Below are 27,333 nucleotides of genomic sequence, written 5' to 3'. Positions count from 1 at the left end.
TGTGCAATATGGCATGAACATCTTTTTAGATTTGTTGTTAAAAATTACAGCTTTGTATTCCATGTTTATCATCTTTTACTGAGTAATTATAGTTAAATAGTCTTTTGTGTTTTTTATTTGTTCGACATTCTTAGGATTATGGAGTTTTATGCACTGCCTTTTATAGTTAACTAAATTTTTGTATTTGAAATAGTCCATTGTAGTCGGTGTAGGCCTTAAGCTGATTTTAATCGTTTGTCCAGTATCTAAATTTAATTCACTATTTTTGTATGAACTCAAATGTTTAGTGTTCTTAGTATGTCTTGTTAGGCTAAGTTCTATTTAATCAGAGTATATATTTACGTGTGCTTATACCTAGTGATATTGTAAAGCGCATAGTGCTTTTAGTTATGCGCTATAGAATTAAAAATCTCCTAAATGAATAAATAAATACATAAAACGCAATGTTTTGGTGACACAGTAACATCACGGACTGGCTGCCGATTTCGAAGTTGTAGAAGCATTTTAGCATTTTGGTCCAAACAAAGAAGCTGTTCGAAATAGCTTTATGTAACGATGTTTAAGTTTGAAGTGTAACCTACGTCATCAGTACGTCAGAAGTTATCAGTTTTCTTTCTGTCTCTATAATTATAACCTACATGGCTTAAAGCGGCTTTTATCAACACTTCGTGGGGTTTCTTTGCTTGCTGGTCGCATTATTATTTTCTGGTATGTTTGTTATTTTAATGTCTTATTATTATTCATTATCATAATTCCGTATTATGTGTGAGAAAAGGCGTAGCTTTAAACCGTAATCCTTGGGGGGGGGAGTTAAATCATTATCATCTCTCTCTCTCTCTCACTCTGAAGTACACACACACACACACACACACACACACACACACACACACACACACACACACTGTCTGTTTGTCTGTCTCTCAGTCTCTCTCTGAAGTACTCTTTCTCTCTCAAGCACACACACACACACACACACTGTCTGTCTCTGTCTCTCTCTCTGAAGTACTCTTTCTTCTCTCTCAAGCACACACACACACACACACACACACACACACACACACATACACCTACACACACACACACACACACACACACACACACACAGTCTCTTCGTCTCTCTCTCTATCCCCATCTCGCGCACACCCACACCCACTCCCCCTATTCCACCCCACCAACCGCTTCCCACCCAACCTTCCATCCCTAAAGCCTCAATATCCGCAATGAAACTGACCACCTGCGCGTCAATCATCATTGCCATAACGACGGGTCTGTCAGTCCAGCACTAATTAAGCCAATCAGCCGCCAGACATCACAATAACGGACGACAACAAGCAAAACCGACGTCGTGCCGCGCTACCGGCCTCAATCGCGTCGTAAGCTTACCAAACACATACCGAACAGAAGACAACACGCCACCAACTAAATCTCACAGCTCAACAGGTGCTTGTCTTCTTGTTGCTTGTTCGTTTCATTGTTAAGTCTTTGTTTCTGACAAAAGACCGAACACAGACAGACAGACAGACAGACAGACACACACACACACACACACACACACACACACACACACACACACATCTTTCTCTCAGACAGACAGACAGACAGATAGAAACACACACACACACACACACACACACACACACACACACACACACACACACACACACACACATCTTTCTCACCAAGCTGATTTTGCTGTTAAAAAAGCCTTCAGGTGTAGTTAATATTTGACTAATGGTACGTTTTCAGGTAGATCGGGAATCGCGTCTTGTTTTTCGATGGTTTTGGGATAGCGTCCGTCCAACCTCTGCATCATGCTTTCCCTCACAAGCTCACTTTAGGGATCTGGCAAATATGAAACATTGATAAGATAGACTGAATAATCACTAACGTCCAAGTTACTGGAGCGTTGAAATCAGCGAGAACGCCAGCTGGCTAAGGACCTGCGGAGATTTCTTTATTTTATTTCTTCTAAAATCAACTCTCAAATTTATGTGAACGAGTTGCGTGCAGTATTTAATTCAGAGATGGGGACTGAACAAACGAGCAATGTTTTCTTTTGCACGTGCAACAACAACAAAAAAGGTCTCCGCCATTAGACAGTAATTTTAGATGGCAAGCTTTATTTACTCTAAATGTTTTCTAAACTGTCTCAGATCTTTAGGCAAGTTGCTGTACAAATAAATAAATGAAATAAATGCCTTACATAACATAAATACAACAACGACGGCATGAACAACAACAACGAAAGCAGCAACTCCGTTTCCTTTTTCAGGTTTAAAAATACCGGACACGGATTAACGCCTCTTTCCGAAATACCACTGTACATCATTGATTGAAAACAAACACCAACAACAACACCAACAACAACACCACCAACAACAAGAGACACGATGAAATGCCGGACACTGTCATTCACGATGTCGTGATACGCCGGACACTGTCATTCACGATGTCGTGATACGCCGGACACTGTCATTCACGATGTCGTGATACGCCGGACACTGTCATTCACGATGTCGTGATACGCCGGACACTGTCATTCACGATGTCGTGATACGCCGGACACTGTCATTCACGATGTCGTGATATGCCGGACACTGTCATTCACGATGTCGTGATACGCCGGACACTGACATTCACGATGTCGTGATACGCCGGACACTGACATTCACGATGTCGTGATACGCCGGACACTGACATTCACGATGTCGTGATACGCCGGACACTGACATTCACGATGTCGTGATACGCCGGACACTGACATTCACGATGTCGTGATACGCCGGACACTGACATTCACGATGTCGTGATACGCCGGACAAAGCCCCACGTCGTGTTAACACTTTCTACCCCACCTATGTTGACCAAGTTTCTTTTAGCCCAGACCAGCTGTGGTGCAGCAGGTCACTCAGAATGGTCGTAACTGTGTAGAAACTGTGTATCAACACGCTGGAATGCAGGCGTTAGATGGACGTTACAGGAAGCGACTGAAGCAGTCTGAGCGGATATATCCGTACCTGGTCAGATAGAGCCATATGAGTGGGAACGGATATATCCGTACCTGGGAGACAATGAGTTAAGTGTCTGTGGCCTGGTCCTCCCGGGTGGACAGAAAGGCCATCAGCTCTCACCAGAAGTGCATTAAACTAGAAGTAGCTTTCCACCCTTACACCCAGTCGACGCGCCGTGATACAATCGCCCATTGGGATTTCCTTACATTGTTACTAAAAAATAAAATCAGTAATTCTGGGAGATCTTTTATCAGAGGTATTCGATAATTATGCGATCTTCCATACATCATTCAAACCTTTGAAATTAATTAAAGAGAAATTAATTAAAGAGAAAGACTCCCCCCGCGGGTTAGGGGGAAGAATTTACCCCTCCCTGGTCCCCCCGCGGGTTAGGGGGAAGAATTTACCCGATGCTCCCCAGCATGTCGTAAGAGGCGACTAACGGATTCTCCTCCTTTTACCCTTGTTCCTTTTACCCTTGTTAAGTGTTTCTTGTATAGAATATAGTCAATGTTTGTAAAGATTTTAGTCAAGCAGTATGTAAGAAATGTAAAGTCCTTTGTACTGGAAACTTGCATTCTCCCAGTAAGGTAATATATTGTACTACGTTGCAAGCCCCTGGAGCAATTTTTTGATTAGTGCTTTTGTGAACAAGAAACAATTAACAAGTGGCTCTATCCCATCTCCCCCCTTTCCCCGTCGCGATATAACCTTGAACGGTTGAAAACGACGTTAAACACCAAATAAAGAAAGAAAGAAAGAGAAAGACAGCGGTTTGTCAGTTCGCATCTATCGCCAAAATGTCATTAACATTTCCCGTGATCATGTTCTGCGACTGAAGGCTGTGTGCGGTATGCCAAAATGGACCCGCATACCATTTTTTTTACAATGGTAGTACGTAATCAAACACTATGTCTTGACGTAAAGTACCCAAAATGAAAGAATGCTCCCTTTCGCCGAGACTTATGGACTTCCATGTAGGATTTTGAGGTGATTACTTATAAGTGCGTGACCTTATGTGAGCCTGATCGAAGGCCACGCTTTCCTGCCCGCAGGATGCTTAACATTAATTCGTAAAAAAAACTGCAGTTTTGACTCCTTGCATGAAAGTCCATGACACTTGGCATTTTGTTTTTAATAGCTTAATTTAGCTACCTGAGGCACGATTAAAAGCCCCTGGGGCTCCCTGCGTCTGGACGTGACAAGTTGAGTAACTTGACGCGCCTCCCTTTACGCCCTACCAACACCAGCAAAGCACTTTGGGCACTAGTCCCCAAGCCAAGTGAAAGCGAAGGTCGGCCTCACCGAGTTTCCAGGGAGTTGGATAAATAATTCAGCTGTTCCGTCATTACTGATCTTCACCATATTCACCATGACTTCTCACTCGATCTCACTATGAACTGAATGGTGTGTTCGGCGGTAGGCAGTTTAGCTCCAAGCCATACGCAGTACACACAGAGGGTAGAAGCAGAAATACTCCGCTTCTAGTTCTGCCCTCTTTGGTACAAGTCAAGTCCTTTCTATCATAATCACAGTATCAGTGTTCGAGTTAACCGGACATTTTCGATATACCTGACCGGATTTAAAAATACCGGAAAAGAAGCTTGTCAAAGAAACACACATACAATATGTTGTAATACCATTTGTTACTAAACTCCCTATTTGCCTGTTGCTATGTCCGTGTCTGACCATTCTCTCCCTTTCCACCTCTTTCCGTCCATCACTTCGCCTCCACCAGCCCTCCGTCTTTCTCTGTCAGTTTCTTCTCTATGTCCTTCGCAACGCAAGTGCATTAAGGCCAAACAAAAATATAAGTTGGTTTAGGGTAACATGACCAAAATCAATAGGGTCGGTAGGTCGGCTTTTTAAAAAAAAGAATTTTTTTTTTAGTCTTAGTATGGTTCGCAAAATGTGCCAGAGGGTTTTTTTTGGTTTTTTTGAGAAATGAAAAAAAGTTTTAGGGTCGGTCGGGTTACCCTAAACCAACATATATTTGTGTTTGGCCTAGCCCAAAAGTGAATCTGAGACACAACCCACCATTCGCCAAAAGACTCGTCTTTAGTTCAAATGACCATTCTCTCCTCAGTCTCACTTCCACAAAAATTCCCCCGTACCCTTTCGCGACTGTTCGAATTCCGGACTATAAAAGACAGTAAGATCTTTAAATTTGTGAGGCGAGTAGAAACTCGACGTCCGGGGGTCTATTTTGGGCGCGCAAGAAATCAAATTGAGCAATGTCCCCTCCCTCCAAGGCCTCACTGACATGTCTGCAGGAGCGAGCGAGAAAGAGATAGAAGAGAGAGAGAGAGAGAGAGAGAGAGAGAGAGAGAGAGAGAGAGAGAGAGAGATAAAGTGAGAGAAAGACTTTGGAGGGTAATAGGTAAGAGAGTTGACATGTACCCATTTTAAATATCCATGCAGCCCCCGCATTGCATTTAAGAGGGTTAAATGATACAGAAAAAAACCCAATACTCAGTCAGAAAAAGAGTGGTCAAGAGAGTGAGAGAGAAAGACAGAGAGACAATCTTTATCTTACCACAGAATACAGAATACAGAATACAGTATTTATTGAGCCAAGTGACATTAAAAAAACATTTAAAGCACAAGGAATTTAGCGTAGTGTTGGTAAAATCACGCACACACACACACCCATACACACACTGACACACACACACACACGCCCACACAATCACTGACATACACACCAACACACACACGCCCACACTACAGCAGTCACGATCACACCATCACACGCAGGGCAGACATGAGGTAAAACAAATGACAATCATCTATTAAAAGAAAAGGTACAAAGAGTGGTCTAAGATGCTGGAGGAAGGGTCTACACAGAATACCACTACTGCACTACCACGGTAATAGGCAAGAAAGTATGCAGCCCTCGTCTTAAAGAGGGTCAACTTACACAGAACGAATCCACTACTGAGTCAGAACACGAGTGGACAAGAGAGAGAGAGAGAGAGAGAGAGAGAGAGAGAGAGAGAGAGAGAGAGAGAGAGAGAGAGGGAGAGAGAGAGAGGGAGAGAGAGAGAGAGGGGGAGAGAATGAGAGAGAGAAAGAGAGAGACAGAGAGAGCGAGAGAGAGAGGGGGGAGAGAGGGAGAGAGGGGGAGAGGGAGAGAGAGAGGGGAGAGAGAGAGACAGAGAGAGAGAGAGGGGGAGAGAGAGGGGGAGAGAGAGAGAGAAAGAGAGAGAGAGGGGGAGAGAGAGGGGGAGAGAGAGAGGGGGGGAGAGAGAGAGGGGGGAGAGAGTGTGAGAGAGAGAGAGGAGGGAGAGAGAGGGGAGAGAGAGAGAGAGGGGGGAGAGAGAGGGGAGAGGGAGAGAGAGGGGGGAGAGAGAGGGGGGAGAGAGAGAGTGAGAGAGAGAGCGAGCGAGAGAGAGAGAGAGAGGGGGAGAGAGAGGGGAGAGAGGGGGAGAGAAAGAGAGAGGGGAGAAAGAGAGAGAGGGGGGGAGAGAGAGAGAGTGAGAGTGTGTGAGAGAGAGAGAGAGAGCGAGCGAGAGAGAGAGAGAGAGGGGGAGAGAGAGTGAGAGAGAGGGAGAGAGAGAGGGGGGGAGAGAGAGAGAGGGGGAGAGAGTGAGAGAGGAGGAGAGAGTGTGAGAAAGAGAGAGAGAGAGAGAGAGAGAGCGAGCGAGCGAGCGAGAGAGCGAGCGAGAGCGAGCGAGAGAGAGAGAGGGGGAGAGAGAGAGAGAGAGAGAGAGAGAGTGAGAGAAAGAGAGAGAGAGAGATGTAGACAGGAGAGAGTGTACAGGGGTGAAACAGAGAGAGCTCCTAGAGGTCATTAAGGAATCTCATTTTGTCTCTCGTCACCACCCCCTCCCATTCCAGTATTGATTTTGTATGCCAGTGGTGTTGCTAAGGCCTGTTGCTTTTAAGTTAACACCGCTTGGCCATGCTGCAGTTAAATCTACTAGTCGCGCTTACTTGGAGAACACAACTGTTATAGCCACGTATCTCATTCGCCTTGCACACCACCTCAACCAAACAAGAGCAAGATCATGATACGGGGGAAGTATTGGCATTAGAACCGTATTGTAATAGTATTGATGTGATGTAAAATGAGAACAACAAAAAGCAGTTAAGAAGTGAAGCCAGAGCACAACAATCACTGACGCAAAATTAGAGCACTAAAACTGATGATGTCAAATCAGAGCACTAAAACTGATGATGAAGTAAAATCAGAGCACAAAAAGCTGTGATGTTGTAGGATTAGACCACGATACGCAGAGACTTCCACGAGCAGTGAAACGGAATCAATGTTTCCGTCCACAGTCGCTGTATACGCGGAGTCAGGTTCAGGTTGATTAACGAGTATTAACAAATCCTCTGTGAATTGCTAACTTAAACTGCGTAACAGAGAAACAGTACTCGCCGGCTCTTTATACCCAGTAAATTCCCAGTAAATTCCTAGCATAAAACCGCACGTAAAAATCTGTTAAATGAAAGTTGATGGGGGCTGTTGTGTTTTGTAATAAATAAAAAGACATTAATGTTCTTGCAGTGTGTGTGTGTGTGTGTGTGTGTGTGTTGTGTGTGTGTGTGTGTGTGTGTGTGTGTGTGTGTGTGTGTGTGTGTGTGTGGGGGGGTTGTGTGTGTGTGTGTGTGTGTGTGAAATCTGCCATACTGAAAATCTCACACTTTCCAAAATAATTATGTACATGGTGTACCCTCAGTGCACACCCCTCATCACTAAGACTGGTACGAGTGTACACGCGGGAGAGAGTGCCCCTCTATGAATAATGTCTGCTGAGCCTCAGAGGCAGAAACTACAAGCTGTAAAGAACCCAGGCGTAAAAATGGACCGAGTCAACTGCACACGAGCGATTCTGCGAATAAACAGAACTGTCATTTTGGCGAATCTAATGGACGCCTCCAGTCTGATTGCGAGCCGTCTGTCAGAAGGCACTACTAGTGGCTTTTAAAGAATTAAAATTGATTCATTAAAAAAAATGCCACTCTGGAAAGAAAGCACACAGGCGGTCGATTTTTGGTATAAGTCTAAGTGGAGGGATCCGTTCTGAGACGGTGAGCCGTATCGTTTACACAGGAAGGACGAGAGTGTGTCTTCAAAAGACTGTCATTACTTAGTCAAGGTTTCAAGGTTTTATTTCGGATTTAGGCCCATAGGGCGTTTCAGCTAACAAAATACACAGTTAAATAAATCACACATTCAAACATACGCACAATGAGAGTGCATGCAGGCACAACAAACAGTGGTCTTAATTAAGCAACAAAAGTTTTTAAAAAAATTTAAAAAAAAACCCATCATCACTAACTAGAGCACTTATCGACAGGAATAGCCTCAGATCACAGACATATATATATGACGGTGGGTGGGTGAGTGCGGGGAGAGGAGGGTGTATAAGAAGCTCTGAATAGCTCTGGTGTATAAGAAGACAGGAGGAGAGCCCCCCCCCTCCCCCCACCCACCAATCCAACCAGTCATGTACCCGTGTCATGTATAGGTGGTTTTTTTCCCCTTTGAATAGAAAGTCTTGAAATGCCCTCGCACGACAGACGCACTGGGAATACCACGTGATAATTTTAGAGGAGAAGGAAGAATACAGAAAGGCAGATAGAGACTGATAGTGAACCATTGTATATATATTTTCTGAAAAGAACCCATGCATTGTATTAAAACCATGTACTTTTAGTTTTCATGTTGTTTTCTTCATCAGTGTTTACATGGTTGTTGGTTCTGTGACTGTCTTAGTTTTCATAGTTTGTTTGTTTGTTTGTTTATTTGTTGCTTAACGTCCAGCCGACTACGCAGAGCCATATCAGGACGAGGAAGGGGGGGATGAAGGGGGCCACTTGTCAAGCGATTCCTGTTTACAAATGTACTAACCCATTACTTGTGTCCCAGCAGGCTTTAGTAAAACTAAATTAATACCTACTGGAAGATTACCAGTTTCCAGTATGTTAAAATAGGCTTAACCTATCTACTGCTGGACTTACATCAGAACACTAACAGATTAAACTATACATGAATCGCGAGACAAGCGGCAAGAGAAGAGATTTTTGGAAAAAATACAGGTGAATGAGCAAGAAGGCAGAAAAAATAAAAGAATTCATGAAGAAAAAGAGAGCATGACAGGAAAGAGGAACCAAAAATCTACCTAAGAGCAAACTAGAAAGCTCCTGCGGTTCCAAAAACAGGAGGGGCCTTTAATTTCATAACCGCAGTGCCCCACTGCGGGAGTTTTCATAGTAGTTTGTTCAGTTACGTAGACATTCATGCACAACAGACTTACGTACTACAAAGATAACACACATACTATTCAAAATTCAGTGACGCACACCGCTCGGAGCTACACCATTCTGGATACGCATCTCCATCGTTTTACAAAGTACAAATGGCCGTTATGCTGTATGGCGAAATACATTCTTGTTCTTGCTTTTCTTCGCATTTTGTTGTTTCTCTCTGGAAGACGGGAAAGGGTATTTCAGTCCCACTGATCATCATAAATTCAACTCTCTTCCCACAAAAATGTCAAAAACGAATCCTATTCCAAGTATCTCGCTTTTTGTAGTTATGATTATACCCTGCTCTGATTGTTCGTCTGTCGGTTCAATCTAGTAAGAAGAGGCTCTCCTTCTCTGTGGTATTACGAGATCTATACGAATATTTACTGCGTCTGTGTTACCCCCCCCCCCCCCCCCTCTCTCTCTCTCTTCGACAACTGAACACGTGTGTGTGTGTGTGTTTTATATATATAGGGGTGTGTGTGTGTGTGTGTGTGTGTGTGTGTGTGTGTGTGTGTGTGTGTGTGTGTGTGTGTGTGTGTGTGTGTGTGTGTGTGTGTGTGTTCAAGGAAAGATTGTAAGAAAAGGCCTAGCCTTAAAATATCTTTATCCTTGTTAAATAAAGTTCAGTTCAGTTCAGTTCATCTCTCTCTCTCTCTCTCTCTCTCTCTCTCTCTCTCTCTCTCTCTCTCTCTCTCTCTCTCTCTCTCTCTCTCTCTCTCTCTCTCTCTCTCTCTCCTTAAATGCACATGGTGTTGCATTCCATACAATGTATTTCTGTATTTTATATGATTGATGATTTTTATTATGTGCGTCTGTCTTTATGTGTTGTATAAAGGACAGGTTGGAAGAATAGGCTTTGCCTAAAACCTTTATCCTTTTGTAATAAAGTTCTGAGTCTGAGTCTGAGTCTGAGTCTGAGTCTGAGTCTCTCTCTCTCTCTCTCTCTCTCTCTCTCTCTCTCTCTCTCTCTCTCTCTCTCTCTCTCTCTCTCTCTCTCTCTCTCTCCCCCCCTCCCCCTATGGTTGCTCGTGTGTAAACCCACATGTGCGCCAGAAAATGTGCCTGTATACTGGCACACGGAAACTCGGAACATTATTCATAAACCCAGTTTGCATTCGCTGCTTGCGGAAACGAACTTGGGGATCATGATACTTACAATCGATCATTCTGCCCGTCTTGTGATGCCTTGAAATGTATCGCCAACAGTAACTCGGGTGTTGCGCCGCAGACTTTTATATCCACAGAAATCGATGTTCACGAAGTTTTTAGTTTACCTCAACCTCCGTTGATGTTCCACGTATTCCTGGCACTGAGAGAAACTCCACTATCCAAGGGGAGAAACTCTTGCTTTCGGGTCACCACATGCATACGACACAGAGAAACAATGGGTTGACACTGACTTCGTGTCTGCTAAGAAATGCTTGACACAGGAATTCTGCTGTGCAAAGGAACACGCTGTTTTCATTCGATGGTGTTAGATGGAGAGAGTTCTTCTCTATTATCCCAGCTGTTGTGTATTCGATCTAAGCTGTCGCTCAAAAACAAGAGATGAGCGCGTAATGGATTCTGAAACGTACACCAACGCTGGACACAACACGGGAACAGCTGGCAGGTACAACGAGAAATAGTGGATGCTGAATAACCAAAACACTCAGCACATGCTCTCGGTTTCGATCGAAGCCGCTGGCTTACAATACGGCGTGAGGGCACCAAAAGCGTCCAGAAAAATCGATCACTGATTGGAACACGGTCAATATACAGCGAACAAGTAATAAAAGTAGAATGCAACCAACGTATGGCATCCATACAGAGTAGACGGCTTTTATGTTCCTCGCCTTGGCCTTCAACTTCCGCGAGTCAATATGTGTCACTTTCGTAGACCTTGACAAATTCCGTCACAAACTTAATGACGTCACAGACCACATGCCAGAATTTGGCTCTTTCGCCGATGGACACATGAGGCTAGCTATGGAATTCCACTAATACACGCTTAGGAGAATCGAAGGATACAAGCACCAAGAGGGTCAACTCGTGTCCCTCCACGTCAAGAGAGGTTCTCTTGCGCGCTTCTGCCAGTAGGTTCCAGAGCGGAGACAATGGTGAGCGGCCAATACTGCAGACTCTCAGGAAAAGTCGAAGACGAGGCGACCATGTGATGTGGCAGCGCGTGGTTCGACAAGACAAGACAGTTTTGCCACGACGAGAGTGCCTGTCGCCTCACCACGCTGCTACTTGGCGATTGTCACAGATGGCTAGCATGCACACGCTGCCTCATCACTGACCGGCAGTTACGTTAAAAGCCTAACGGTACTACCACAGCCACACGACAGCACCTCTGCCAGACAAAGTGGGTGAAAAACATCATGGCACAGTCCAAGAGAAAAGGGAGGAGAGTCAGAAACAGAGAGAGAGAGAGAGCGCGCGCAAGGGGGGAGAGACACAAGCGCCAGGGACATCAGAGAGTTGGGCGCTGCTGCTGTCATGAAAGGAAACAGAGTTGGTATTCATCAGTGAACACAAAAATCGATACTCGGCCAGCTGAAAATAGACGTGGCTGGAGAGAGAGGTGGAGATGGGGGGAGGGAGAGAGACGAAGAGGGGAGACGAAGAAGGGAGGGAGGTCCGGTGAGCGAGACAGAGCGGCAGGGGAAAGGGCGACTGGCTGCACTGAGAGAAGGCCTGCTGGCCACACGACTGATACCTATTGCAACCTCAGCACACGCTCTCACTGGCCGTTGGCGCTTGCACTGATGTTATTTGCTGCCGTGACAGCGCCAACAGTAGTGGTGTCGTCTGCGCTTCCGTGTAATTTAAAAGAGACCGCCGATTGTGGTGGGAGGGGATGGAGTTGTTTTGGGGGTTGAGGTTGGGGAAAAAAACTGCAATGACACCCCCCCCCCCCCCCCCCCAAAAAAAAAAAAAAAACTTCACTCATTAGTCCCAAAAGCAAGACCATTCATTACTTCAGTCAGCACCAGCAAACCCCTGCCTTTCTTTGTTTGTGTTTTCTGTAAATTAAAATGATGCCATAAAATAAATATACATGTATAAGAAAGATTGTAAGTGTGTGTGTTTGTGAGTGTGTGTGTGTGTGTGTGTGTGTGTGTGTGTGTGTGTGTGTGTGTGTGTGTATCTGCCCTACCTCAGAGATGGAAAGAAGCAAGAACAAGATAATTATGTTGCATGCACACTTCCAAAAATCCACAGATGTGCACCTGAGTTTTAGTTTCTTGATTCATTGTTTCCTTTCTTGGATAATGAACCTCCCCATTGTTGAATGCAGCCTACATAGTGCACAGGGAGGTAACTTTACATCAGTGTTTGTTATCCATGGAAGGGAGGTAACTCTTATCATTACAGCCTAATCATTCTCAACAGTCTGGAATAGCATGAACTGCTGAAGAGACGATAAACAATAATAACCAATATCATTCTCAAGGGGTGTAATAAACAATAATAACCAATATCATTCTCAAGGGGTGTAATAAACAATAATAACCAATATCATTCTCAAGGGGTGTAATAAACAATAATAACCAATATCATTCTCAAGGGGTGTAAAGTGGTCAGTTAAACCTGCTGCTCAATTATCTGGAATTTTCTCAGGGAAGGGAGGTAACTCGATCCATAAAACCACATGTAAGGAAAAATTGAATTTTTATGACACTGAGTGGGTAGCACATGTCTCAAATGCTTTTGAGACTATAAAGTATTTAAAATGTCCCAAAACTTTCAATTTACACAAGCAAGGGAGGTAACTCATTTCCACCAAAAGTTTGATTTGGAGTTTTTCTTTCATTCGTGGTTCTTTGAAAATGAAATAGAATTCAGAAAACTGCTGTGTGATGGTTCTTGGAATAAATGTCCTGAGGGCTCTGCTGATATCCCGGGCGAGGCCAGGTCGTGACTGCTAGTATGAAATAACATTAAACAAATATTCAGGCGCAAATATCCCTTCAAGAAATGATGCAATAACAAATTGGAAATAGCTGGGCCGAGCCTACAAAGAACTTTTATTAAATCATAGAAACCAAGAGCATTTCACTTCACAGTGCATTTACTTGAAATTGTGTCACATGATAAGCCAAACATACACCTTCTATATATATATACGACTAGTGTCTGTCTGTCTGTCTGTTCGCGATGCACGGCCAAAGTTCTCGGTGGATCTTTTTCAAATTTGGACACTGTATTCAGCTACACCCCGGACACAACCTCATCGATGAGATATTTCAACACGTGCTCTCAGCGCGCAGCGCTGTGCGCGCTGAACCGATTTTTGTTTTTGTTTTTGTTGGGATCCACTACCAGTAACTCTTCCTTATCTTCTCCAGTGTTTTCAGCCGCGATTATCTCCCTTCCTCCGTGTGGCGTCAATCCATATTCCCGTTACTACGTTACTATTTTTAGAAGGTCACTGCACGTTACTATTTTTAGGTCTCCAGTGTTTTGCGCGTTTATCTCCTTTCCTTCGTGCGCCGGCGAAGTCGGCGTACACCTGGCAAAGCCGGGTCCCAGGCGCAGCCTGGTATTCGGCTCTACTTGTACCCGGCGAAGCGGGTAATCATCTAGTAGATAATAAGTTAACAGGCTTAGATAATAAGTTAACAGGCTCAGATAATAAGTTAACAGGCTTAGATAATAAGCTAACAGGCTTAGATAATAAGTTAACAGGCTTAGAAAATAAGTTAACAGGCTTAGATAAAAAGTTAACAGGCTGTTCCAGTTCAAGACAAAAATGGGTTATTCAAATCCTTCAAGTTACTTCTTCCTGACAAATTTTGATTATTTGTTCCTATGCCACTTAAGATTAACAAGAAGGGCAAAGCCCATACGACTCACATGCTTTACACATTTTTCCTACCAAAATACATGTGACCTTGACCCAAGGTCAAGGTCATCCAAGGTCATGCAACACAAAGCTGTTAATTCAAGACATAGGAAGTACAATGGTGCTTATTGGCTCTTTCTACCATGAGATATGGTCACTTTTAGTGGTTCACTACCTTATTTTGGTCACATTTCATAAGGGTCAAAGTGACCTTGACCTTGATCATATGTGACCAAATGTGTCTCATGATGAAAGCATAACATGTGCCCCACATAATTTTTAAGTTTGAAACAGTTATCTTCCATAGTTCAGGGTCAAGGTCACTTCAAAATATGTATACAATCCAACTTTGAAGAGCTCCTGTGACCTTGACCTTGAAGCAAGGTAAACCAAACTGGTATCAAAAGATGGGGCTTACTTTGCCCTATATATCATATATAGGTGAGGTATTCAATCTCAAAAACTTCAGAGAAAATGGGAAAAGTGTGAAAAATAGCTGTTTTTTAGGCAACATTTATGGCCCCTGCGACCTTGACCTTGAAGCAAGGTCAAGATGCTATGTATGTTTTTTGGGGCCTTGTCATCATACACCATCTTGCCAAATTTGGTACTGATAGACTGAATAGTGTCCAAGAAATACCCAACGTTAAAGTTTTCCGGACGGACGACTCGGGTGAGTACATAGACTCACTTTTGCTTCGCATGTGAGTCAAAAATATACATATAACACCTTAAGAGCTATTTTGGGAAAGTTTTCTGACAAATTGAACCTTATAAAAGTTCACGGACCATTTGCTGTACTGTAATTTACAAATACCTGCAATGATTTGCTTGAAAATGCCCCGTAACAATGCTAAATGGTTAAATGAATTTTAATTAGTGAGCAGATTTCTTCTTAACTTCTTTCACTCTCCTTTGTCAGGATCCCCGACTTCTGTTCGTCATTATAGTCCTGATAGGTCTGCATTCGTCAAAGCAGATTAAAACCGTTGGATTCAGGAAATCAAACCTGTAATCCAGCAAACGCATGCACATTCCGTGCTGAACGGGGTTAGTAAAACGCATTGCCTTATGTAAATAAAGGCACTCCCTCCACTTGAGAATATACACGGTCTCAAATGACTATTAACAAAGCTTGTAGATTTGAAAAACTGAACGCTCTAAGAGTCAAACTCAAACACAAATTCTAATAGCCAAACAAAAATATTTGTTGGTTCGGCAGGTCGGCTTTTTATTATTTTTTATGTACAAATTGTTTTTGTCCATTTCGAAGGAGGTTACGTCTCTTATTCTTGGTATGGTTCGCAAAATGTGCCAAAAGTTCAGGGTTCTTTTAGAATTAGAAAATAAAAAGTGTTAGGGTGGGTGTTAGGACGGCTGCTCTGCATTGATGGAGTTGTCTCCCTGCCTTGAGCGTGAGCTATTTTTGTAACTGAAAGTGAAAGTAGCTCAAATATCTGGTGCGTCGGTACACAGCACACGCATGAGATGTGGAGAGCTGTTTATGATAGGGTCTAGTTGCTGTTGTCGCCTGGTATGTTCTTGCAAACCTTTTTCGTTCACACAACAGTTTTTGTAAGACTATAATTTATAAGACTATTTATATACTAAACTCACTCCTGTTTGAATGGCTTGTAGTCTAAAGGTAATACATTCCTTTCACGGCAGCTGCTCTGCATTAATTAACGGAGTTGTCCAACTGCCTTGAGCACTAGCTATTTTTATAACTTATAGTAGCTCTATGTTTCCGGTACACCGTAGACACTAAGACAGCACACCCGTTGGATGTGGAGAGCAGAGCTGTTTGTGATAGGGTCTGAGTTTCATTAGGCTATTTATTATCTTACTAGCAGTCAGGCCCGGCTTCGCCCGGGTGTTTCTGCTCTCCCCTCTCTCAGAAACCTCTCGAATCTTATTCCAATGTGGATAAGAAAAATGACAGTGTGAGCTCATACATTTGGATGTATAGGCAAGGCAAGTTTCTATTTGGTTCAACGTGTTCTTCGTGATTTGTTTACCCCTTCTCACACCCACTGTAGTTACCGTCTGATCAAAGCACGCATACCTCATGAGTGAGCGCGTCATACCTTTTTAAACAGGGGAGAGAAATCTGTAAATTCTCGTGATCTTTCACTGAGGCGATCGTTTCGTAAACATTATTCGCGATGATCTGGAAGGCAGGGAGGGGGAGCAGGGGGCAGGGTTAGTGTGTGTGTGTGTGGGGGGGGGCGGCGGGATGATAGCGGGCGGGGGGTAACCCTTGAGAATGACACGGTATACTGGTTTGATGAGAGTTACCTCCCTTCCGTGGGTGACAAAGCATGACTTACCTCCCTTGCACTATATAGACTGTATTGATAGATGGGGAGGGTAATTATCCGAGGAAGGAAACAATGTCTGGAGAAACTAAAACCCAGGTGCACATTTGTGCATGCAAAATATCTTGTGCTTATCTTTTGCCATCTCTGAGGTATGGCGACCACAGACAGACAGACACACACACACACAGACAGACACTCTCTTTTATATGTATACAGTATAGATGTGCCCCAACCTCACTCCTGTTTGACCGACTTTGCCTACAAAGGTGATTTGAGTGTTTCAATACTTTCATGCACTTGGTTACACACACACATGCACTCACCACACACACACTCACACACACACATGTAACGGTGTATAAAACTACAACTAATGAATATAATATGCTCTTACAGTTACACACTCAAAGTCAAACTTGTTTCACACAAAAGGGCAGTCAAAGAATTTGTCAAACAGCGAACAATTACTAAAAAAATTTAGATTTGAGTTTGACATTATTTATTTATTAATATTATCATATTTTCCCTCAAATGTGTTGGTCTACATTCTGCACAATATCATATAATATGTCTACCTTGCATGAAAGACACCATGCATTTGAGTTGTAAAATCTCTCTCTCTCTCTCTCTCTCTCTCTCTCTCTCTCTCTCTCTCTCTCTCTCTCTCTCTCTCTCTCTCTCTCTCTCTCAACCGAACTAATATAAGGAAACTTCTTGAATGTGAAACTGAAAGCCCTGGTTCATGATCCATTTCATAGTTATGTATACATGTAGATATACATGCCATATAAATTCAGTTTCAGTTTCCTGTTGTGTATTTCATAACTTCAGAATAAAAAATATTTCCTTTTGGGGTAATTATTCAAGTTAGGAATAGGAGTAGGACTGGTCTTCAAAATGCATTCCAATTTCCATGATAGAATTGCCACAAACAGACAGGGACCATGATCATAAACAATAACAGCTAGAAATATTTGCAATAAGCTGTGGGTTTTGACACTTCAGGAGCACCACTTTTTTTTCTTGGCTGTGTTGATCTGTTGTCTCTATAGATCTATGTGTGTGTCTGAATTCTTTCAGTTTTAACAGTGTTTAATCATGTTCAGACGAACTAAAGAAGGGTCCCAAATACCACAGATCATCCCATCCCCAGCATAATTGCAATGAAATAAAGTAGTCAAAGTCAAAGTGATTCCGCTTTTCCAGTAGTGAAGCTCGATCTGTGATTGTGAACATGTGTTGCACTTGTGCACACACACAGAGCAGTGACACACACACCCACACACACACACACACACATCACGCCTTTTCAAGCTTTTCGTGTTCAAAAATGAACTGCTGGTTGCATCCAGACTCTTTTTGCAAACTGTTATGACAAATTGTATAGCATAGCACAACACCCACCAGGCAAACCAAAAGATAGTGCTGTCTGCTACGTATGACTTTTCTGAAGTTGAATGCGAATGGCCAAGTTTACTTGGCTACAGAAAGTGCATACATACCGTATGAGACGTTTTCACTCAGCTTGAGAGGACCTCGGAGTATGTAGACGACAAAGATGACAAGAATGATCCAGACAGCCCACAAATACGCCCAGGACCATGCAATCCAAGATTTCATTTTATCAAAAGTTCTTGACAGGAAACCCGCCATTGTAGAAATACAGTTCTGCAGACGCAGCCACGTTAAAAAATAAATGCGGTTTGAAATAAAAGCTGATCTTGCAAAAAATGAATAAACTTCTTTCAAGTAGGATATGCCTATTTGACTTACCTTTAATCAGCCTGCTGCATAAAATCGATTATTTTATTTTGTGATTCACTGTGAAGCTAGCATATCACGCCGGAAGTTTACAGACACGAAAGAGTGCAGGCGCAATGTGAAATGAGGGATCACTGAGTTTGAAATTTCTCTATTCCGATTCCGTGTAAGCTTCCAAAATTTGTTAATTTGTTTGCGAGATGTTGTTTAGTAATTTTACATACTTTGGAGCGTCATCATTCAAATAATTGAAACTGTAGATCTTGTAAAACTGTGATGATGTGCTCCAGTTTGGTCCGGTTGAAACCGAAAATACGACGTAATATTAAACTTGAACTTGAACTTGAAGTTGAAGTTTACTATGTGGTAGGCTGTGTAGCCTTTACATAGGTCCTATTACTAGACTGTAGCATGCGTTACAGTTACGAGCTCGTTTAATATGAGTTCCACGTCGGTATTCTGTTGATTTACCAGAACACGTACTGCATTTGGCGTCATGCGGCAAGAAAAATCAAACGCTCTGTTATATTCTAATGAAGTGACGCTGTCTGTCCGTTACTGTTGATAATCACTCTCTCTCTCTCTCTCTCTCTCTCTCTCTCTCTCTCTCTCTCACACACACACACACTCACACATATATATATATATATATGTATCAGCACACACACATATGGTTCGTATTAATAATACTCTCAAGCATTGGAAGCCTTAGTTATTCGAAGTGGATTCATAACGCGTGGCGCGTTGTGCAGCGTTGCGATTTATGACGCGCGGTGTATTCTGATGGTACATTTCCTTCACGATCGCAAAATGTACAACATTTACATCTCTTTCAGCATTAAACGGTAAAAAAACTAAAAACATAGCACCATTCTCTCTTTCTCTCAGTGTCACTCTTTCACTTCCTTCACCATGCGACTGATATCGATGCGCTGATGTCAACACTGACAATCCCAAGTTCCAATGGTAATCACAGTCTTCTGTGACCACCCCAAAATTACACTGGTTTCTTACATTTTTGAAATGGCAAACACCTACACTGACTTCCCGGCCGCATATTGTCCAGAAAGAGAGACTGACAAAGACACAAACACTGACACACATACTGATTCCCATCTAGACACAGAGACAAATGACACAGAGACTGACAAGGACACATAGTCAAATGACACAGAGACTGCAAACCATCAGGACACAGAGACAAATGACACAGAGACTGCAAACCATCAGGACACAGAGACAAATGACACAGAGACTGCAAACCATCACTAAGGACATAGAGACTGACAAGGACACATAGTCAAATGACAGAGAGACTGCAAACCATCAGGACACATAGTCAAATGACACAGAGACTGCAAACCATCACTAAGGACATAGAGACAAATGACGCAGACACTTGACAAGGACACAGAGACAAATGACACAGAGACTGACAAACATAACTTTCGTAAAATCATCACACACAAAATAATTTCAGGTAATATAAAAGAAGGTAGGTTTAAACTACGTATTATTATCATAATGTTGCTGACACAAAGACGAACCGCGTCAAGAGTCACTGCGCTGGTGAGGGCTCCGCGCTTCGATAATCGCTGCGCTGCTCAGGGCGCCGCTCTCTGTGAATCGCCGCACAGCGCGCCGCGCTCTGTGAATTGCTTGCCTTTGTTATTCAAGGCCCCCCCCAAAAATAGGTCTGTTTACGGTAGCATAGGCCAAAAAAATAGGGTCTGTAGGTCGGGATTTTTTTTTTTTCCCCAAAAAACATATTTTTACGTTATTTTGCACACAAAAAACAGATTTTTTTTTTTTTTTTTTCCCCAAATGCCAAAAAAAAAATCTAGGGTCGCGCGAAAAAAATAGGGTCGGTCGGGTTACCGTAAACAGACTTTTTTTTTTTTTTTGCCCAATAGTTATGGATCATGGATGACTAGGCCTAAAAAAAAAATAGGTGTGGTTACGGTAACCCGACCTACCCTAATTTTAGGGGCCGATCCTATAACTTTTTATTACATTTGTCAAAAAAAACAAAAAACAAAAAAACCGAGTGCAAAAAACGCAATGAAAGCGAAAGCGCCCGAGTCGCACACTTATTTCCCTGTCAAGTAGGTTTAATTTGTACACATTAGAAAAAAAAGTTAAAACAAAAAAAAAAGTGATTGCCTACCTACCTTCCCTATTTTTTTTGGCTATGTTACCGTAACCACACCTATTTTTTTTTGGCCCTAGTGTTGTCACTGTCAGCCTTCTTTGCCTTGTGCATGCACCTATTAGATTTTTGAATCTGATGAATTTCACAAATTGCTTGAAAGTGAAACAAAGAACTTCACTGATGTCTAAGCATTTGAAAAGGATGTCAAAAGTTAGTTAAGTCAACCACTGCAGATAATGAGGCTGACCAAATGATTTTGATTTGGAACAGGACCTTTGCTTGTAATAAATGAATCAATATATCTTAAAGGCATACTAACGCACTCCCGTGTTTACAAAGTGTAGTTTGCCCACAATCGATGTCAAACGCACCATAAGACCATATAATGACGATACGTCACCATGCGCGGACCATAATACATGCATTACAGCTTGTTCTAGCCTCTGAAAAAGTGAGGATGTCAACAAAGCCGCGGTGTTCTCTCCCTTGCATCAACGTTACATGTGTTGCCAAATCTATAAATAGGACGGTCCAGATCAAAATGAAAATTCAAATATCTCAACATTTAAGGGGTCCTAGACCACAATATTTTGCAGGGAACTTAATTTAGTCTGTCTCCAGCTGTTGGTAAAGCAATTAGCGTGTATAGTCATCGAGTACATATGGCTTTAACCTACTTTTACTACTTTGTGCTGTATGTGGCCTAGCTGTCTTTTTTGCTCCCTTTTTTTCCTTCTTTGTTTTAACTTTTGTTGTATTTTAAATAAGGCATATATGGCCTTGGCTCAGAATTGGTGTCTAGAAACTGTGACAAAAAGTGTTTTTCAGAAAATGTTGTTTTTATAAACTGCACCTCAAAGAGAAAAAGATGACAAAGACAACCCAACAAGTCTGGAAGTAATCGGACATTTATTGTGTTAACAGTGGACAAAAATGTGCGTACATGCTGTTCATCACACTTACATCATGTCACAAGATAAACATGCCAATTAAAAGGAAACCTGAATAAACAGCTTACAAATTTCAGTTGTAAATAATGACAAAGGAAGCCAAAAGGATAAATATGTACAAAATTCAAAATAAAGTAATTGGAATTACGTTCCCGACAAAAATAAACAGCAGAACAGTTCATCACCTTACAACAATGTGAGGGCCTCAGTTAAAAATAGCAAAAACTTACAGAATTATCAGTTAATATACATGGAATCACATTCATGTACCAATTAGCATCTGTAGCAGATTTCAGAGTGATAATGCAAGCAAATATTTACTTTTAAAGCAATGAAATGTTGAATTGTATGAACAGCAAGTTTCTATTCAGTACAAAAACTAGAAAATCAAACTTAGGTCGCACGTTATCTAGAAAGTCATCTGAAACATCATGTCAAGTGACATAAATTATCATGTTATCATCAACGAGACAAAATTCAAGTTCGTGAACAAGAAACAATTACATAAATTACTCATCCATCTTTTCTGTTCATCACTTTACAGCGTGACAAAGTCACATTTCACATATTAGTATCCAAACGGAACAGAGCTAGAACACAATACACATATCCAGAACACACACATCAAAGGAGGGTAACATCAATGGCAAAAAAAAGCTTGTAACTTGAAGCACTCAAAAGTTATCACATGAAAACTGGAGATGTTCATCACATTACAGCAAACTTGTCAAAAAATTGAACATAAATGACTGTCCTGTCTGCATAATTCATTTAACATGTCATTAAACAAGTTACATTAGGTGGCAGACATAAAATATAGAACATTGGAGGAAAAAACCGAGCATAGTAAGATTTAGTGACGCCAATAAGAAAAATGTTCATCACCTTACATCACAAGATGAACACATAATGAGACCCGCAAACCACTTTGGTGACAGAACATAAGCAAAATAAGTGAAAATGGAAGAATATATATGACTTAAGATTAAAAATACTCCAAATATGATATGTTCAAAAAAATAATGTGAGATAGAGAACACTTTGGTGTTTGTTCATAACTTTACACAAATCAGATTGCAGAGATCTGATGTAAGATGATGAACTGTGCATGCTCATGTGACTTGAAGACATTTTGTAATTAGTTGAACATCCCAGATTTTGAACTTGACACAAGTAAAAGGTAACTGTTTAAAAAATTCCAATCAATGACAAAGGAAAAAAAAGTTACCTTTGTTCATCACTTTACACATATTTGGCAATAGATGCTTGCTGTAAGGTTATGAACTACGCCAATTAAGTAATTCTAGGAGATAAGTTTGATTTTATCAAAACTATATGAAGATCCGTGGTAAACAATTAGATTAAGGCATTTTTTCATGACTGATTTCTAAAATAACAACAAAAATCGCTAACTTTTAGATCAGTGTAATTTATTTGTTGAAAAGTGATGAACTACGTCGACATTAGGCATTGCATTTGTCTATCAAAATAACAACATGCTGACGGTTTTATTTTTTTCAAATTATTGGTGAAATCATGCCAGTTATGATTATTTCTCCAGTCTTTCATTAAATTGTTTCTATAAAATGTAAGTTCATCACTTAACAAAAGATCGATACACTTTTTTTTTTTTTTCACATGTAGGAATCAAATTGAAAATTGTCTCAAGATCGGAAACTACGCACAAGTACTTGCTAAACAATACAGAAAAACAAACATCGTTGCATTGTGAAAAATTAACAAACTACAAACATTTATTCATAGCCACGCAGTTCATCACGCTAGATAACACAATTACAGCAAAACATTTACCTTTACGTTCTCTATTTCCTTCGTCCATGACGACTTCATTCACAATGACGCTTCACCCTTTATTGATTTCGCGCCTAAAACAATGGAATGTGACCGCTCACACCTTTCCGATAAAGTATTAGTCCGATCAAAAATGTAGTTCATCACGATGCATCTTACAGCAAATTGACACATTTCACCTATGAAGCCATTTTCTGTACAAACTACAACGCAAACCATGAATTTTGATCCAGCAAATAATACTCGGGTCTAGTCTCATCAAATATTTGAGTGAACAACGGCGATTGTATTTTTTGATAACTCATTGTAGTGAACGATTCATGCGCGTGTTTCCTTACGACAATACGTGATGAACATCACTTCGTTTGTTTCCGGAAAATACTCGGCGATGCATTGACCGTTTCTGCCCGAAAGATACTTTATGATTTCATCAGCCTTTGCAGAACAGGAAAACTTCATTTTCTATGTTATGTCCTCGAACACTATCGCAATAAATTAATCCAATTAGACCCACTGTAAAATGTCACAAACAAATCGAGAAAACTTGGCCGATAGTTAGCACAAATTGCGTCACAGCGACCAAAAGAACAACATCGGCTATCGACTTGAAGTGAAAACCGAAAGGTAAACATGTCTTAGATCCAAGAAATCTCTTTTCGTTGTCCTTCTGTGGCTCTGTTCACAGAAATTAGGCCATGAATAACCCGAGTGGGGGGAAAATGGAGTTCGACGCCATTTCTGAGCCAAGGCCATATATATGTATATCAGTGTCACGCAATTTATTTTTTTCAATCGTTTGAGTCTTTGACATTTATTGTTACACTTGCTGTTTCAGGGCATAGGAAAAACCAGCAACACAATGAACCCTGGTTCAGGATTTGGATCTGGTGGCGGTTTTGGCCAGAAGCCGTCCTCCACCCCTGGTTTTGGCACGACTACTGGGTCATCAACCTTTGGCACCTCAGGCTCCCAGGCATTTGCGAGTGAGACCGGGGGCACTTCTGTCACAGACTTTGGAGCAACTAGCAGCAGTACTGTGGGAGGCTTTGGAGCGAACGTGGCTCAAGGCTTTGGCTCTGCAGGGAGTGCAAACCAATCATTCGGCCAGAGCTCGGGCGGCGGGTTTAGAATGCCTGGTGCTGGTGGCTCAGTCTTTGGCTCCACTAGCGCTACAACACAAGGACTTGGCGCAGGTTTGAGCTCCGGAGGGCCTGTTTCCAGTGGAACTGCCTCAGGATTCGGAACTGGAACTGCATCTTTCACTGGGAGTGGGAGTGGATCGACTGTGTTTGGAGCCTCCTCTTTTGGTGGAGGGTCAACTTTTCGGCCAGTTTTCGGCTCAGCTACCAGTACCAGCTCTGCTTCATTTGGTGGAGAAGGAGGGACATCAATGTTTGGGGCCACTTCTGGGCCAGGATTTGGAACAGGATCAACAAGCACCTCTGGATTTGGAACAGGATCAACAGGTACTTCTGGATTTGGCAAAGGATCTTCAGGCACATCCGGATTTGGAGTAACAGGCTCTTCAGGATTTGGCACGGGATCAACAGGTATTTCAGGATTTGGCACGGGATCTAGTGGCACCGCAGGATTTGGCACAGGATCAACTGGCATATCAGGATTTGGCACAGGATCAACTGGCTTATCAGGATTTGGCACAGGATCTACTACCACTTCAGGATTTGGCACAGAATTATCAAGGCGTGCAGGTTTTGGCACAGGATCCACCAGCAGTTCAGGATTTGGCACTGGAGCTACCGGCACTTCAGGATTTGGTGCGGGAGCAACTGGCACTTCAGGATTTGGCACAGGAGCAACCAGCACTTCAGGATTTGGTGCGGGAGCAACTGGCACTTCAGGATTTGGCACAGGAGCAACTAGCACTTCGGCATTTGGCACGGGATCATCAACGAATACAGGATTTGGCACCGGATCAAGAGGCACCTCAGGATTTGGCACAGGATCGACAGGTGCTTCAGGTTTTGGCACAGGAGCAGTAGGTGGGTTCAGTACTACCTCATCTGTGTTTGGGACATCAACAAAAAGTCAAGAATCTTCTTCCACGCCCCCCAGCACCCAGGGCTCTTCTATGTTTGGGGGCATGTCTGTGTTTGGACAAAAGACGGGTGGATCCAGTGCACCAGGGCCTGTCTCCACTGCAAGTTCAGCAGCAATAGGATCGTCCCAAGGAGGCTCTGTGTTTGGTGGCCACACATCCAGCAAACCCCCGGGACTGGGTGGAAGCACTGGCTCTGTCTTTGGTCAGCAACCTGCATCTTCAGCTTTTGTTTCCTCTTCAATTGTCGGTACTGCCTTTGGGGGTGCCTCCTCTCTTGGTGGGAAGACAAGCACTGCTGGTGGATTTGGCTCCTCTCTTGGTGGGAAGACAAGCACTGCTGGTGGATTTGGCTCCTCTCTTGGTGGGAAGACAAGCACTGCTGGTGGATTTGGAGCTAAAACAACTACTTCCTCAGTGCCTAGCGTCTTTGGAACAAAATCATCAGTGTCGTCGGGTGTCTTTGGTGGCGTTTCACAGCAAGGAGGTGCCCGTGGCTTTGGCGCGGATTCCAAACACACACAGTCACAGCAAAGCAGCTCAAGCGTGTTTGGCGGTGCCACAAAGCCTGTACTGCAACAAGGAAGCGTTTTTGGAGGTGCCGGCAAGCCAGTGATTAAGCAGGAAGAATCTGCATTCGACGCATCCAGCCAACCTGAAAGTAGAGCGATGCTTTTTCCTGCTGCAGCGCCTGTGTCGAAATCTTCTGTTTTTGGTGGCACACAGCCAACATCAGATTCGACCTTCGCACCAGGAGTCTCGTCATCGCAGCTTTTCCGTGGCCAAAATAAACCATCCACAACACAACAGACTTCTGCTTCTTCTGTTTTCGGGGGGAAGATGGGAACCGCAATTTTTGGTCAAGGTGGGGGCCTGAAGCAGACAGAAAAACCTGCCGATCAGACTGCTTCCGTGTTTGGGGGAAGGACGAGTGGGGAGGGTGGCGCAGGCTTCCCAGGCCACACTGCTACGGCCTCTGGACCAAAGCAGCACCACGAGCAGAAAGGAATTTTTGGCATTTTTTCAAAAGGTGAGGGAGAATTTCAACTTTAGTTTGGAAGGAAGTGGTGAGATTCTCACTGAGAATGAAAATGAGCGTATGAGATTGAGAGTGCAATGCAAGATTAAGACTAAAAGGTCTAACTTCTAAGAGACAATGTGATTGAGAATCCTCATGTTTGTGAGAGACTTGCTTTTAGAATACTGTATTTTTCATTTGGGTTTATAATAATTTTATAATATTGACCAGTGGTTTGTGTAGTCGTTAGCATTGCATTGTATTCATAGCATGTCTTTCTCTGTGTGCCGTCAGTGTAATTTATTAATTATGCTTGTGTTACTGTTAGTGAAGCATTAGTATTCATGAGTAACATTACCACTAGTATAGTGAATATTCTCATGCTCATAGACAGTCATATATATATATATATATTATAATTTATATGGAACTTGGATCTGATTTTTTTTTCTATTTCATTTTCAGGTTCATCAGGCAGTCAGAAGAGAATTGCTGATGAGGATGAAGGTACATGTAATGATTTTCTGCTTTCCTTTTCTCTGTGTCTGTTTGTCTTTTTACTCCCTTTTTTTTCAAGGTCTCTGTATAACTCATGCAACAGAGTGTCAAGTTATGTTTCATGGTGTTTTAGTTCATAATAATTTTATTAGTAAAGTTCTGTAAGTTTATATAATATTTAACTTTAAATGTTCAGTGTTGTACTTGTAGTGTCTTGTTAGAGTGGAAATTGTCTGCTTCATGCACCACCACTGTCATTTTTCATCCATGAGATATAGTGGAACACCCCTTTTAATAAAGAGTGATATTAAGACCTCAAAAAATATGACAAAATCAGGTCTTAAAAAGGAGGGAGTCTTAAACCCCTCCACTGCCCGCCCCGTACAAGGTACGTGGTCATTTTCGGTTTGTCGTACGCCCATAACCGTACCTAGTACGGGGGATTTGCATCAGCAACGTTTCAGGACATTTCTGAAAACTAAATGGGAGGTAACCACTGTCCAAGTACTTGTAGGGGTTCTAAACACAGTTCTTTCCCATTGACTGTTCGGATAAGTTAGTACCACGTGGTGAAAACTTTGTTAGAAGTGTAGAACCGATCTTTAGGATTCACAATGGCGGCCGAAAGTCGGACCTCAACTCGTAAACCTGTTTTCAAGCGA

General features: G+C 42.4%; 2 protein-coding genes across 3 annotated transcripts in view; one reads left to right on the top strand and one right to left on the bottom strand.

Annotated features, from left to right (window-relative positions):
* The window catches only part of LOC138965361 (protein ST7 homolog), a gene marked incomplete in the record, with an annotated part of 26,358 nt that extends 15,519 nt beyond the window's left edge, over positions 1-10,839 (bottom strand). Inside the window, 1 exon segment of the mRNA XM_070337498.1 lies at positions 10,555-10,839.
* A 7,433-nt stretch (positions 10,840-18,272) lies between these two features.
* LOC138965368 (germinal-center associated nuclear protein-like) overlaps positions 18,273-27,333 on the top strand; it is a 64,332-nt gene continuing 55,271 nt past the window's right edge. For both annotated transcript variants that reach the window (XM_070337509.1, XM_070337508.1), the window contains exons 1-3: positions 18,273-18,351; positions 23,935-26,185; positions 26,639-26,680. In XM_070337509.1, the coding sequence (XP_070193610.1) occupies positions 23,959-26,185; positions 26,639-26,680 (2,269 nt within the window). In that variant the 5' untranslated portion in view covers positions 18,273-18,351; positions 23,935-23,958. The remainder of the gene's footprint in view (positions 18,352-23,934; positions 26,186-26,638; positions 26,681-27,333) is intronic.

This window comes from Littorina saxatilis, linkage group LG4 (genome assembly GCF_037325665.1).
Source record: "Littorina saxatilis isolate snail1 linkage group LG4, US_GU_Lsax_2.0, whole genome shotgun sequence".
Lineage (NCBI taxonomy): Eukaryota > Metazoa > Mollusca > Gastropoda > Littorinimorpha > Littorinidae > Littorina > Littorina saxatilis.
Note: the sequence above shows the minus strand (reverse complement) of the source record. Positions and strands in the feature narration are given on the sequence as shown.